At 38.9% G+C, this 13,386-nt stretch overlaps 1 protein-coding gene across 8 annotated transcripts in view; it reads left to right on the top strand.

Moving 5' to 3' along the window:
- Window positions 1–13,386, top strand: part of LOC113932549 (ATP-binding cassette sub-family A member 3-like) — a 172,668-nt gene that overhangs the window by 90,104 nt on the left and 69,178 nt on the right. For 6 of the 8 annotated variants that reach the window (XM_035722357.1, XM_035722352.1, XM_035722353.1 and 3 more), the window contains 2 exons: window positions 5,551–5,800; window positions 6,857–7,061. In XM_035722357.1, coding sequence (XP_035578250.1) covers window positions 5,551–5,800; window positions 6,857–7,061 — 455 coding nt within the window. Of the gene's footprint in view, window positions 1–5,050; window positions 5,085–5,550; window positions 5,801–6,856; window positions 7,062–13,386 lie in introns of all 8 variants that reach the window. The other 2 variants (XM_035722354.1, XM_035722358.1) reach the window with 2 other exon arrangements.

Here is a 13,386-nt window from a genome sequence, read left to right as displayed (position 1 = left end):
TTTTGATGCCTGTCTCCTTCCTCACATTAGGGAAGTTCTCTGCTATTATTTGCTCCAATATACCTTCTGCCCCCCTCTCTCTCTCTTCTTCTTCTGGGATCCCAATTATTCTAATGTTGTTTCGTCTTATCGAATCATTTATCTCTCGAATTCTGCCCTCGTGATCCTGTAGTTGTTTCTCCCTCTTTTTCTCAGCCTCTTTACTTTCCATCATTTGGTCTTCTATATCACTGATTCTCTCTTCTGTCTCATTTATCCTAGCAGTTAGTGCCCCCATTTTTGATTGCACCTCATCAATAGCCTTTTTGATTTCGACTTGGTTAGATCTTAGTTCTTTTATTTCTCCAGAAAGGGTTTCTCTAATAACTTCCACGCTTTTTTCAAGCCCAGCTAGTATCTTTAAAGTCATGGTTCTGAACTCTAGGTTCGACATCGTACTAATGTCCGTATTGAGTAGGTCCCTGGCTGATGGTACTACCTCTTGTTCTTTTTGCTGAGGTGATTTTTTTCGTCTTGTCATTTTGTCCAGAGGAGAATAGATGAATGAGAGAACAAAATGCTAACAGGTTTACAACGTCCCCAGCAAATATACTGTATACAAATCCGAAAAGACTTGAAACCAGGAGAAAAGAGAGGGAAAGAAAGAAAAAAGAAAGAGAAAAGAAAAAAAAAAAGAAAAAAGATAAAAACAAAAACAGAACAATACAAAAAAAGCAGAATGTGATCAAATATGATCAGGCTAGTGCATAGATCAGTGCCACACACTAGATTTTGGGCGTATTTTGGTCTGTTAGAAAAAAGTGCCTCAGAAAATTTTAAAGGAAGAAAGACATATATGTACAAAATAAGGGTTGATACAATGAAGGCATAGAAGATGACTGTAAAGATGAAAATTATAAAAGATTTCATAAAAGGACTTGATAAGATAAGAAGTTGTTTGAAAAAAGAAAGAAGATTTAAAAAAAAAAAAGAAAAAAGGGAGAGAATGTGATCAGGCAGGAGACTAAAACAGAGCCATACACTAGTGATTTAGGGTATATTTTTATCTGTTAGAAGAAACTGTATCTCAAAATTTTAAAGAGAGAACAACTTATATATATATGCCAAAAATAAGGGTAACTACTATGAAGGGATAAAATATGACTCTAAAAATGAAAAAAAAATAAAAAATGTTTTTTTTTTTTTAAAAGAGATTGATAAGATGTTGGTTGAAAAAGGGAAAAAGAAAAAGAAAAAAAAACAGTTAACAAAAATTAACTTTGATGAACTAATGAATCATGGTAAAAAAAAGCCATGAATTCTATGTGCAGTATTCCCCTAGCGCTGGAGTTCTCCAGTTCTCCTTGATCGGTAAACTTGGTCTTGGCTTGCTGGCTGTTCGTGCTGATCTTCTGGGGGAAGGGCCTGTTGCTGTGGTTTCCAAATGTCTTTGCCGGAGGCTGAATTGCCCCGCCCTTGTCGGTCCGGGCTAAGCAAAGCTTCTTGGGTTTGATCTCAGGAGCTTTTGTTCCCTGCAAGCTCTCCGTACAGCCTTGGAGTACCAGGGCAAAAATGGTGGCCTCCCAATCTCCACCCGGAGGAGCTGAGAACTCAGGGCCCCGCTCCTCAGTGCGCCCCCAGAGAAAAGCAGTCACTCCCTTGTCCCTGGTCTCCGGCCGCACTCCGTGCTCACCCGGGCTGTGACCGAGCGTTTGTATCTGTGGCACCCGACCCCGTGTGGAGTCTCCAAACCCAGCAGATCCCTGCGGTGTGTTCCCGTGTTGCTCCTCCCCGGGAAGGAAGGGGAGTCTCCCCGGATCTGCCACTTGTTGGGTCCCTGCTGCAGGAGCAGTGGCCCGACTGGGCCGCGGATCACAGTTTATGGCAACCCCGAGCTGAGAGCCCGCGCCTCAGCTCCATCTCTACAGCTGGCTTCCCCGCTCCGATACCTGGGAGCTCTGGTGCACTCAGGCTCCCCCGGTCTTTCTGTGACCCCAAGGGTCCTGAGACCCCACTGTCCCGCGAGGGTTCCACCCCCGCTTAGCCACTGGAGTGACGTCCCTCAGCGGAGCCGACTTCTAAAAGGTCCGATTTTGTGCTCCGCGGCTCTATCAGTTGCCAGAAGCGGCTGGCGGAGGCCCCCTTCCCCGCCGTCCGTCCTCCCAAATATCGCCTCGGATTCACTTCTCTGCACGTCCTACCTTCCAGAAAGTGGTCACTTCTCTGTTCAGATAGTTGTTGCTACTCTCCTCTTTGATCTCCTGTTGAGTTTGTAGGTGTTCAGAATGGTTTGATCCCTATTCAGCTGAATTCCTGAGACCAGACGAAATCTAGGTCTCCTACTCCTCCGCCATCTTGCTCCGCCCCTCTGTTTCAGTCATTTTCTAAGTGGATGGTGTTTTTTTTTTTTTACTCTTGAGTCTTGAGAGTTCTTTATATAGTTTCTCTCATAATGTTTATTATCTTTTCATTGTCTTAATGGGATTTGTAGGATAAAAATTTTTTATTTGGATAAAGTCCAATATATCCATTTTTTTATGGATTGTGTATTTGGTGTCAAGTCTAAAACTCATTACCTAACCCTAGATCCTGAACATTTTATCTTAAATGTTTATAGTTTTCTAAAAGTTTTAGCTTTGTACTTAACATCTAAATTCATGATCCATATGGCATTAATCTTAATAATAAATGTGAGTTGTGGGTCAAGTTAAATTTTGTGCTTGTGGCTGTCCAATTGCTCCAGCAGCATTTGTTAAATTATGATATCCATTAAAAGTTTTTTGCTCCTTTATCAAAAATCAGCTGGGTGTGTGTGAGTCAGTTTTGGGATTCCTTTTTATACTCCATTAATCTGTGTATCTGTTCCATCACCAATATCATGCTTGAAATCTGGTAGACCAATTCCTCCCACTCTTTTCTTGTTTTCTAAAGTTGCTTATTTCCTTTGCTTTCCATTTAAATTTTAGAATAAGCTTGTCTATAAATACAAAAACTTTTTGTTGGAATTTTGATAAGATCTTATTAAATCTGTATATCAATCTGGGGAGAAGTGACATCTTTACTGTGTTATATATTCTGATCCATGAACACAACTGATTTATTTAGAATTCCACTTATTAAGAACTTTTTTGTTTCATCAGTGTTGAGTACTTTTCATCACACATGTCCTCTACATGTTTTGTTAAATTTACACCTAAGTATTTCTTTTTTGAGTAAATGTAAATGGTATTGTAGTCTTAATTTTGGTGTCCATATGGTTATTCTAGTGCATAGAAAATAATTGATTTTTGTATGTTTATTTTGTAACTTGCAACCTTGAACTCATGTATTAGTTTAAAAAAAGTTTTGTGAATTCCTTTGGATTTTCTACATAGACAGTCATGTCACCTGCAAATAAAAGCAGTTTCATTTCTTCTTTTATTATCTGTATGCCTATTATTCCCTATTTATGCTTTACTGCACTGGGTAGAACCTCTAGCACAGTGCTAAATCAGGGTGGTGAGAATGGGCATTCTTGTTCCCAGTTTTAGGAGGAAAGTATGCAGTCTTTCATCAAAAATATAATCTTAGCTGTAGAGATTTTTTAGATGTTCTATATAAAGGTGAGGAAGTTTAGCTCTATAACCTTTTTTTCAGTTTTCTCATGAATGATTACTGAGTTTTGTCAAAATTTTTTCTGCATAATTTGATATGATTATTAATGGTTTTTCTACTTCAGCCTAAAATATGGTGAATAACACTGGTTGAGTTTTAAATATTGAACCAGCCTTGAATCCCTGGAATAGACCCCATTTGACCATAGTTGTAATTCTTTTTATATATTGATGAATTTTATTTGCTAGTATTTTGTTAAGGGGTGTTACATTGTATTTGTGAAAGATATTGGTCTGTAATTTTCCTTTTTCTTGTTACTGTCTTTTATGATTTTTCTATCAGGGTAATACTAAGTTGATAAAATGAATTCAGAAATGTTCCCTCCTCCTGTATTTTCTGAAAGATATTGTGTATAATTAGTGTTGACTCTTCCTTAAATATTTTGTAGAATTTTCCAGTGAAAACATCTAGACCCAATCGCTTCTTGGCCTTTTGGCTAAGATCAAGTGAAAACATCTAGACCTAGAGATTTCTTTTGGGAGGAATTTTTAATTTATGAGTTAAATTTCCTTAAAAATTATAATTATTCAAATTACCTATATCATATTGGAAGAACTGTTGTAGTTTGTGTGTTTTGAGGAAGGGTTCTATTTCATCTAAAATGTCAAATTATATGTGTAGAGTTGTTCACAGTATTCCTTTATTACCCTTTTGATGTCTACAGGATCTGTAGTGATTTCCCCTATGTCATTTCTAATATTGGTAATTTATGTTTTATTTTTGTTTCCCATTCTCTTTCTCACTGTGCTTTGAGTATTTTCTAATCAACCTGTCTTCCAGTTTCCTGTCTACTCTTCATTTGTGTCCAACCTACTATTTATTAATTGTAGTTGATTATTTTTTAACTCTAAAATCAATATTTGATATTTCCTATGGACTTCAGTTCTCTCATAAATATTCTGTCTCTAATGTCTAGTTTATATGTGGATGTATTTCTATTATCTCTGCTTTTTTTTGTTCTGTTTTTTGGTATACCTAGTAATTTTTTAATTGAATGCCAGATATTGTGTATGAAAATTACATAGACTCTACTTGAGATTATCTTCTCCAGAGGAGGCTTAATTTAATTTCTGAAAGGCAGTGAGATTAAGAGAAGATCTAAATCCAATCAGGGATTTAAGTGATTTAAGACTGGGTTGAAATTTTTATAAGAACTGATCTATACCTTCCTGTTACTCTTAGGGTATAGCCCTTCAGGAGCCCCACTGAAAGCTTGAGGATTTACCAATGCATTCCATAACTTATAAATCTAAAATGCCTTAAAGGGAAAAGGGGTATGGAATGTTTGGTTCAATTCAGTGCATTTCCATCCTTCTAGGGGCTTATCCCACAAATGTTGGTTGCTTTTTTAGATATCTAATACCTTCAAAGAGGTGATTTCTTATTTATTTAATCCAGTTTTTTTTTATTTTCACAGAGGAAGGTTTTTTCTGCTTTAAGCAATAAAATATGTAAGTGGAAATATTTATGGATCTCTTTAAGATAGATTAGGGGTAGCTCGGTGGCTCAGTCGGTTAAGCATCTGCCTTTGGCTGAGGTCATGATCCCAGGGTCCTGGGCAAGGAGACTGCTTCTCCCTCTCCTCCCCATTCATGCTTTCTCTTGCTATCTCTTTCTCTCTCTCTCAAATAAATAATTAAAATCTTTAAAAACAAAAGAAAGATAAGAAAATCTATACTATGTTGCCTTTGTTTTCTCAGTGAAGTACGAATCTATGTCACAGACTCTGAAGTGAGAGAGCTTGGAATTGAATGATAGAATAGAGTGCTTAAAGAGAATGACAAATGTTTGAAATAATCATTATAAGAAACTTGAAAGGGATGAGAACCAAGTAAAATTATTTGTTCCTTTTCCCAATATATGTTGTAGATGATTTCTTTTGTGGATAAACTGACCAAAGCTATTTCCTCATCCTAGGTGACCTACTGAAATACTTAATGGAAAATGAAGATTGTATTCACTTATGCATTGTTGCCTTTTCTATTGAGGTGAAGACAAATAGAATAATTCTTACTGGTCTTTTCAATGATCAAGCCTATCATTCACCATCTCTGACCCTGGCAATATTAGACAACATTCTTCTCAGGACAATTGCTGGCTCTAATGCTTCCATAACAGTCTTCAATAAACCTCAGCCACACTCTAAGTATAAAAAACAAAGTGGAACGTATGTTATTCTTTTAATTAAAATTTGATTTTTTTTATTTTTTAATTAACATATGTATTATTTGTTTCAGGGGTACTGGTCTGTGATTCAGTCTTACACAATTCACAGCACTCACCATAGTACCTACCGTCCCCAATGTCCATCCCATCCTCACCCCATCCCTCCCGCCCCCCTCCCCTCCAGCAACCCTCAGTTTGTTTCCTGAATTTAAGAGTCTCTTATGATTTTTCTCCCTCTCTGGTTTCTTCTTGTTCCATTTTTCCCTCCCTTCCCCTATGATCCTCTGTCTTCTTTCTCAAACTCCTCATATCAGTGAGATCATATGATACTTGTCTTTCTCTGGCTGAATTATTTCGCTTAGCATAATACCCTCTAGTTCCATCCACGTTGTTGCAAATGGCAAGATTTCTTTTTTTGATGGCTACATAATATTCCATTGTATATATATACCACATCTTCTTTATCCATTCATCTGTTGATGGATATCTAGCTTTCCATAGTTTGGCTATTGTGGACACTGCTGCTATAAACATTGGGGTGCATGTGCCCCTTTGGATCACTACATTTGTATCTTTGAGATAAATGTCAAGTAGTGCAATTGCTGGATCATAAGGTACCTCTGTTTTCAACTTTTTGAGGAACCTCCATACTGTTTTCCAGAGTGGCTGCATCAGCTTACATTCCCACCAACAGTGTAGGAGGGTTCTCATCCTCGCCAACATCTGTCGTTTCCTGACTTTTTATAAAATTTGACATTTTTTAAAGATTTATTTGAGAGAGAGAGAGAGCAAGAACAGAAGCAAGGGGGAGGGTCAGGGGAGAGGGAGAAGCAGACTCCCTGCCTCAGGGCTAGATCCCAGGACCCCAGGATCATGACCTGAGCAGATGCTTAACCCAACTGAACCACCTAGGTACCCCTAAAATTTTATATTTTAAATGCATCTCTCCTATCCTATATGATTATATTTACATGATTAAAAATAGCTATTGATAGAAATTTATGTTTTCTGCTGTATTGATTTCCTGATATATCTACTTTTGTTACTTCTTCTGTAGATTATCGGATGGATTCCAGGTGGCCTTATATATACATTTTGGCATGGCTTTTTTAATCAGTGGTTTTTGTCTCCTGACGGTGACTGAACGAGTCACTAAAGCAAAGCACATCCAATTTCTGAGTGGAGTTTTTGTCCCTGTGTACTGGCTTTCTGCTCTACTGTGGGATTTCATCATCTTCTTCATTACCTGCTGCTTACTACTCGTAAGTGTTAGATACAGTTTGTTGAGGGCTCATTTTCCTTCTGTATCCCCTGGAAAACTCCTATTTTCTTATTATGTAACTCAAAATATAACTGTACTTGGAAATAGGGCCTTGAAAGAGGTGGTTAAGTTAAAATGAGGTAGTTAGGGTAGGCCCGAATCCATTCTGACTGGTATGCCTTTTAAGAAGAGGATATTTGAACGTACAAAAAGATACAAGGAGTATGCATACACATGGTAAAGACCATGCAAGGACACAGCCAAAAGGTGGACATTTGCAAGCCAAGGAGAGAGACCTTAGAAAAACCAACCCTAAGAGAAGATGGTAGCAGGGTAGGAGGATGCTAGGCTCATCACCTCCCAAGAACACAACTAGATAACTACCAAATAATTCTAAATACTCCAGAAATCAACCTGAAGACTGACAGAACAAACTCCACAACTAAAGGGAGAGAAGTGGTTTAGGGCAGAAACAGACCACTAATGCAGTGGAGGGGAGGGAGTTGTGGTCACAGAGAAGGGTGAGAGAGTAGAGGATAAGGGAATGCACAAGGGGAGCATTTCCCCAAAGCCACTGCTGGGAAAATGAGAGGGTATGATTTTTTGAGTTCCTACAACCATTAGGGCCTAAAGCCTGGAGTTTTAAAGGTCAGCAGGTTTGGCTAAGATAGAGCTGTGGAGGTACTATGCTGCTCCTGGAAAGAAGATGGGCAAACAATCCAGAGGCAGACAGCATGGAAACCGTGATCTGAAAAACACCTGGGACACACAGGGAGCAGATTATTTGTTCTTCTCAGAGTGCTTCCCTGAAAGACAGCATTCACAGAGACACCTCTCTGGGAGACAAACGAGCTGGCTGCTATTATTTCACCCCCCTGCCCCTCATCAAAAATACACAACCACCTTCAGGAAGCAGTGCAGCACCTACACAGGGTGCCTAACTTGCTTACAATAAGTCCCACACCCCTGTGCTGTGGTGGGACTGCCTTTCTCAGTCAAGCATGTCTCAGTCCCAGGGCAGTGGGCCCTTTGCCCAGAAGACTAGCAAAAACCCCTGACCACACTACATCTCCCAACCAAAGAATTCTGCTGGGCTTCAGTTCTAGTGGAAGTAATATCAGGTTGCATTTAATAAGCAGACTAAAGCACACCTAGTTAAAAATATCCACCTTCTGGCCAAGGACCAAATACTACCCACTGCAGACAAGGAGAGCTTCTGCAGACAACTGGCCTGAAGGATAGAGCCAGCAAAATACAATAGCAGAACACACAGAGCACACACCAGAGACATTGAAGTACCAGGTTCTGGACACTACATGACTTCTTCTTCATAAAACCATTTACTCTCTGGAGCAGGATACATAACTGGCTTTTCTAACACAAAGAAAAAGGCAATGACTTAGACAAAAGGCCAAGATGGAGGAATTCATCCCAAATGAAAGAACAAGATAAGAGATCACAGTCAGATATCTAAGTAAAACAGATATAAGTAACATGCCTGATGGAGGATTTAAAGCAACAATCAACTTGGTTAGATTTTAGTTCTTTTATTTCTCCAGAAAGGGATTCTTTAGTGTCTTCTATGATTTTTTTCAAACCCAGCTAATAGCTTTATAAATCATTATTCTGAACTCTAGTTCCAACATCTTACTAATGTCCATACTGATTAGGTCCCTGACAGTCAGTATTGCCTCTCGTTCTCTCTTTTGAGGTGAGTTTTTCCATCTTGTCATTCTGTCCATAGTAATAGATGAAGGAGAGAGCAAAATACTAAAATGACAACAACAATCCCAAAGAAATATACACTAAACAAATCAGAAGAGATCTGAAACCGGGGGGGGAGGGTGTGAGAGAGAGAGAATATAATCAGACGGTGAGCGAATAGAGCAATACACTATCTCCTGAGTGTATTTTGGTCAGTTTGTTAGAGGAAACTACATCTCAAAATTGTAAAGAAAGAAAAACTTACATATGTACAAAAATAAAATTAAATGCAATGAAAGGATAGAATGTAACTGTGAAGATGAAAATTAAAAAAGACTTTAACAAAACAAAACAAAAAAAAGAGAATATGATCAGGTGGGTGAACAGAACAGAGCCATACACTAGATTTTGGGTGTATTTTGGTCTGGTAGAAGAAATTGTATCCCAAAATTTTAAAGAAAGAAAAACTTAGGTATATACAAAAATAACATTAAATATAATGAAGGGATAGAATGTGACTATAAAAATGAAAATTAAAAAAAGATTTTAAAAAGAGTTGATAAAATAAGTTGATTGAAAAAGGAAAGAAGAAAATTTTTAAAAAACTAAAATGAAAAAAAGTTGAAAGACTAAAGAATCATGGGAAAAAAGACATGAGTTCTGTGTGTGTATTCCCCTACTGCTGGAGTTTTGCAGTTCCCTTTGATGGGTGAACTTGGTCTTGGCTGGATGTGTTTGCTGATCTTCTGCGGGGAGGGGCCTATTGCATTGATTCTCAAATGTTTTTGCATCAGGCGGAATTGCACCACCCTTGCCAGGGGACCAGGCTAAGTAATCTACTCCGGTTTGCTCTATGTGGCTTTTGTTTTCTGAAGGCTTTCCGCACAGCTTTAGAGGATGAGAATGAAAATGGTGGCCTCCAAATCTCTGGCCCTGTGGAAATTCACAGTGCCTGGATAGATAAAACCTGACTTAGATATGCCTACCTGGATGAGACTAATTTGAAAAGCAAAGGAGGAGTGCCCAGAACACTGGGCCTCCTCTGAAGTTTCTTGGCTGAACTCGGCCAGATTCTTACTGCAGCTCAATTAGTCTCATCTTGGAGCAGGGGCCCAACTGTGCCACAGATCATGGTTTATGGCAACCCCAAGCTGAGAGCCCACTCCTGGGCTCACTTGTTGCAGCCGGCTTCCCTGATCCAATATCTGGGAGCTCTGCCCCTAATCAAAAGACACAGGGTATCAGATTGGATAAAAAAGCAAGACCCATCAATATGCTGTCTGCAAGAGACTCATTTTAGACCCAAAGACACCTCCAGATTTAAAGTGAGGGAATGGAAAACCATTTATCATATTAATGGACATCATAAGAAAGCTGGGGTGGCAATCCTTCTATCAGACAAATTAGATCTTAAAACGAAGACTGTAATAAGAGATGAGGAAGGACACTATATCATAATTAAATGGTCAACCAAACAAGTAGATCTAAAAATTGTAAATATCTATGCCCCTAACATGGGAGCAGCCAATTATATAAACCATTAGTAATAAAATCAAAGAAACACAACGATAATAATACAATAACAGTAGGGGACTTTAACACCCCCCTCACTGCAATGGACAGATCATCTAAACAGAAGATCAACAAGGAAATAAAGACTGTAAATGACACACTGGACCAGATGGACTTCACAGATATATTCAGAACATTCCATCCCAAAGCAACAGATTACACATTCTTCTCTAGTGCACATGGAACATTCTCCAGAATAGATCAGATCCTGGGTCACAAATCAGGTCTCAACTGGTACCAAAAGACTGGGATCATCCCCTCCATATTTTCAGATGACAATGCTTTCAAACTGGAACTCAATCACAAGAGGAAAGTTGGAAAGAACTCAAATAGTTGGAGGCTAAAGAGCATCCTACTAAAGAATGAATGGGTCAACCAGGAAATTAAAGAAGAATTTTAAAAAATTCATGGAGACAAATGAAAATGAAAACACAACTGTTCAAAACCTTTGGGATACAGCAAAAGTGGTCCTAAGAGGGAAGTATATACCACTACAAGCCATTCTGAAGAAAGAAGAAAGGTCTCAAATACACAACCTAACCCTACACCCAAAGGAGACGGAGAAAGAACAACAAATAAAGCCTAAACCCAGCAGGAGAAGAGAAATAATAAAGATTAGAGAAGAAATCAATGAAATAGAAACCTAAAGAGCAGTAGAACAGATCAACGAAACCAGGACCGGGTTCTTTGAAAGAATTAATAAGATCGATAAGCCAGACTTATCAAAAAGAAAAGAGAAAGGACCAAATAAATAAAATCATGAATGAAAAAGGAGAGGTCACAACCAAAACCAAAGAAATACAAACAATTATGAGAACATATTATGAGCAACTATATGCCAACAAATGAGACAATCTGGAAGAAATGGATGCATTCCTAGAGACATATAAACTACCAAAACTGAACCAGGAAGAAATAGAAAACCTGAACAGACCCATAACCAGCTAGAAAGTTGAAGCAGTAATCAAAAATCTCCCAACAAACAAGAAGTCAGGGCCAGATGGCTTCCCAGGGGAATTCTACAAAACAGTTAAAGAAGAATTAATCAAAGCTCTTCTGAAGCTGTTTCAAAAAAATAGAAATGGAAGGAAATCTTCCAAACTCTTTTTCTGAAGCCAGCATTACCTTGATCCCAAAACCAAATAAAGACCAGACCAAAAAAGGAGAATTACAGAGCAATATCCCTGATGAACATGGATACCAAAATTCTCACCAAGATACTAGCCAATAGGATCCAACACTGCATTAAGAGGATTATTCACTACGACCAAGTGGTATTTATTCCTGGGCTTCCAGGGTGGTTGAATATCCGCAAATCAGTTAACGTGATAAATAAAAGGAAGGACAAGAACCATATGATGCAGAAAAATCATTTGACAAAGTACCACGTCCTTTTTTTTTTCTTTTTTTTTCTTTTTTTTATTGTTATGTTAATCACCATATATTCCATCATTAGTTTTTGGTGCAGTGTTCCATGATTCATTGTTTGTTCTTAACACCCAGTGCTCCATGCAGTACGTGCCCTCCTCAATACCCATCACCAGGCTAACCCATCCCCCTACCCCCCTCCCCTCTAGAACCCTCAGTTTGTTTTTCAGAGTCCATCATCTCTCATGGCTCGTCTCCCCCTCTGACATACTCCCCTTTTCTTCCTCTCCTGTTATCTTCTTCTTTTTCTTTTTTCTTAAAATATGTTGCGTTATTTCTTTCAGAAGTACAGGACTGTGATTCAACAGTCTTGCACAATTCACAGCACTCACCATAGCACATACCCTCCCCAATGTCTATCACCCAGCCACCCCATCCCTCCCACCCCCAACCACTCCAGTAACACTCAGTTTGTTTCCTGAGATTAAGAATTCCTCATATCAGTGAGGTCATGTGATACATGTCTTTCTCTGATTGACTTATTTCACTCAGCATAACACCCTCCAATTCCATCCACGTCGTTGCAAATGGCAAGATCTCTTTCCTTTTGATGGCTGCATAATATTCCATTGTGTATATATACCACCTCTTCTTTATCCATTCATCTGTCGATGGGCATCTTGGCTCTTTCCACAGTTTGGCTATGGTGGACATTGCCGCTATAAACATTGGGGTACACGTATCCCTTCGGGTCCCTACATTTGTGTCTTTGTGGTAAATACCCAGTAGTGCAATTGCTGGATCGAACGGTAGCTCTAATTTCAACTGTTTGAGGAACCTCCATACTGTTTTCCACAGTGGTTGCACCAGCTTGCATTCCCACCAACAGTGTAGGAGGGTTCCCCTTTCTCCACATCCCCGCCAACATCTGTCGTTCCCTGACATGTTAATTTTAGCCATTCTAACGGGTGTGAGGTGGTATCTCATTGAGGTTTGGATTTGGATTTCCCTGATGCCGAGCGATGTTGAGCACTTTTTCATGTGCCTGTTGGCCATTTGGATGTCTTCTTTGGAAAAATGTCTGTTCATGTCTTCTGCCCATTTCTTGATTGGATTATTTGTTCTTTGGGTGTTGAGTTTGATAAGTTCTTTATAGATTTTGGATACTAGCCCTTTATCTGATATGTCATTTGCAAATATTTTCTCCCATTCTGTCGGTTGTCTTTTGGTTTTGTGGACTGTTTCTTTTGCTGTGCAAAAGCTTTTTATGTTGATGAAATCCCAATAGTTCATTTTTGCCCTGGCTTCCCGTGTTTTGGCGATGTTTCTAGGAAGAAGTTGCTGCGGCTAAGGTCGAAAAGGTTGCTACCTGTGTTCTCCTTTAGGATTTGGATGGACTCCTGTCTCACATTTAGGTCTTTCAACCATTTGGAGTCTATTTTTGTGTGTGGTGTAAGGAAATGGTCCAGTTTCATTCTTCTGCATGTGGCTGTCCAATTTTCCCAACACCATTTGTTGAAGAGACTGTCTTTTTGCCATTGGACATTTTTTCCTGCTTTGTCAAAGATAAGTTGACCATAGAGTTGAGGGTCCATTTCTGGGCTCTCGATTCTGTTCCATTGATCTATGTGTCTGTTTTTGTGCCAGTACCATACTGTCTTGATGATGACAGCTTTGTAATA

This window comes from Zalophus californianus, chromosome 10, assembly GCF_009762305.2.
Source record: "Zalophus californianus isolate mZalCal1 chromosome 10, mZalCal1.pri.v2, whole genome shotgun sequence".
Lineage (NCBI taxonomy): Eukaryota > Metazoa > Chordata > Mammalia > Carnivora > Otariidae > Zalophus > Zalophus californianus.
The sequence above is the reverse complement of the archived record's forward strand: the minus strand, read 5'-3'. Positions and strand labels throughout refer to the sequence as shown.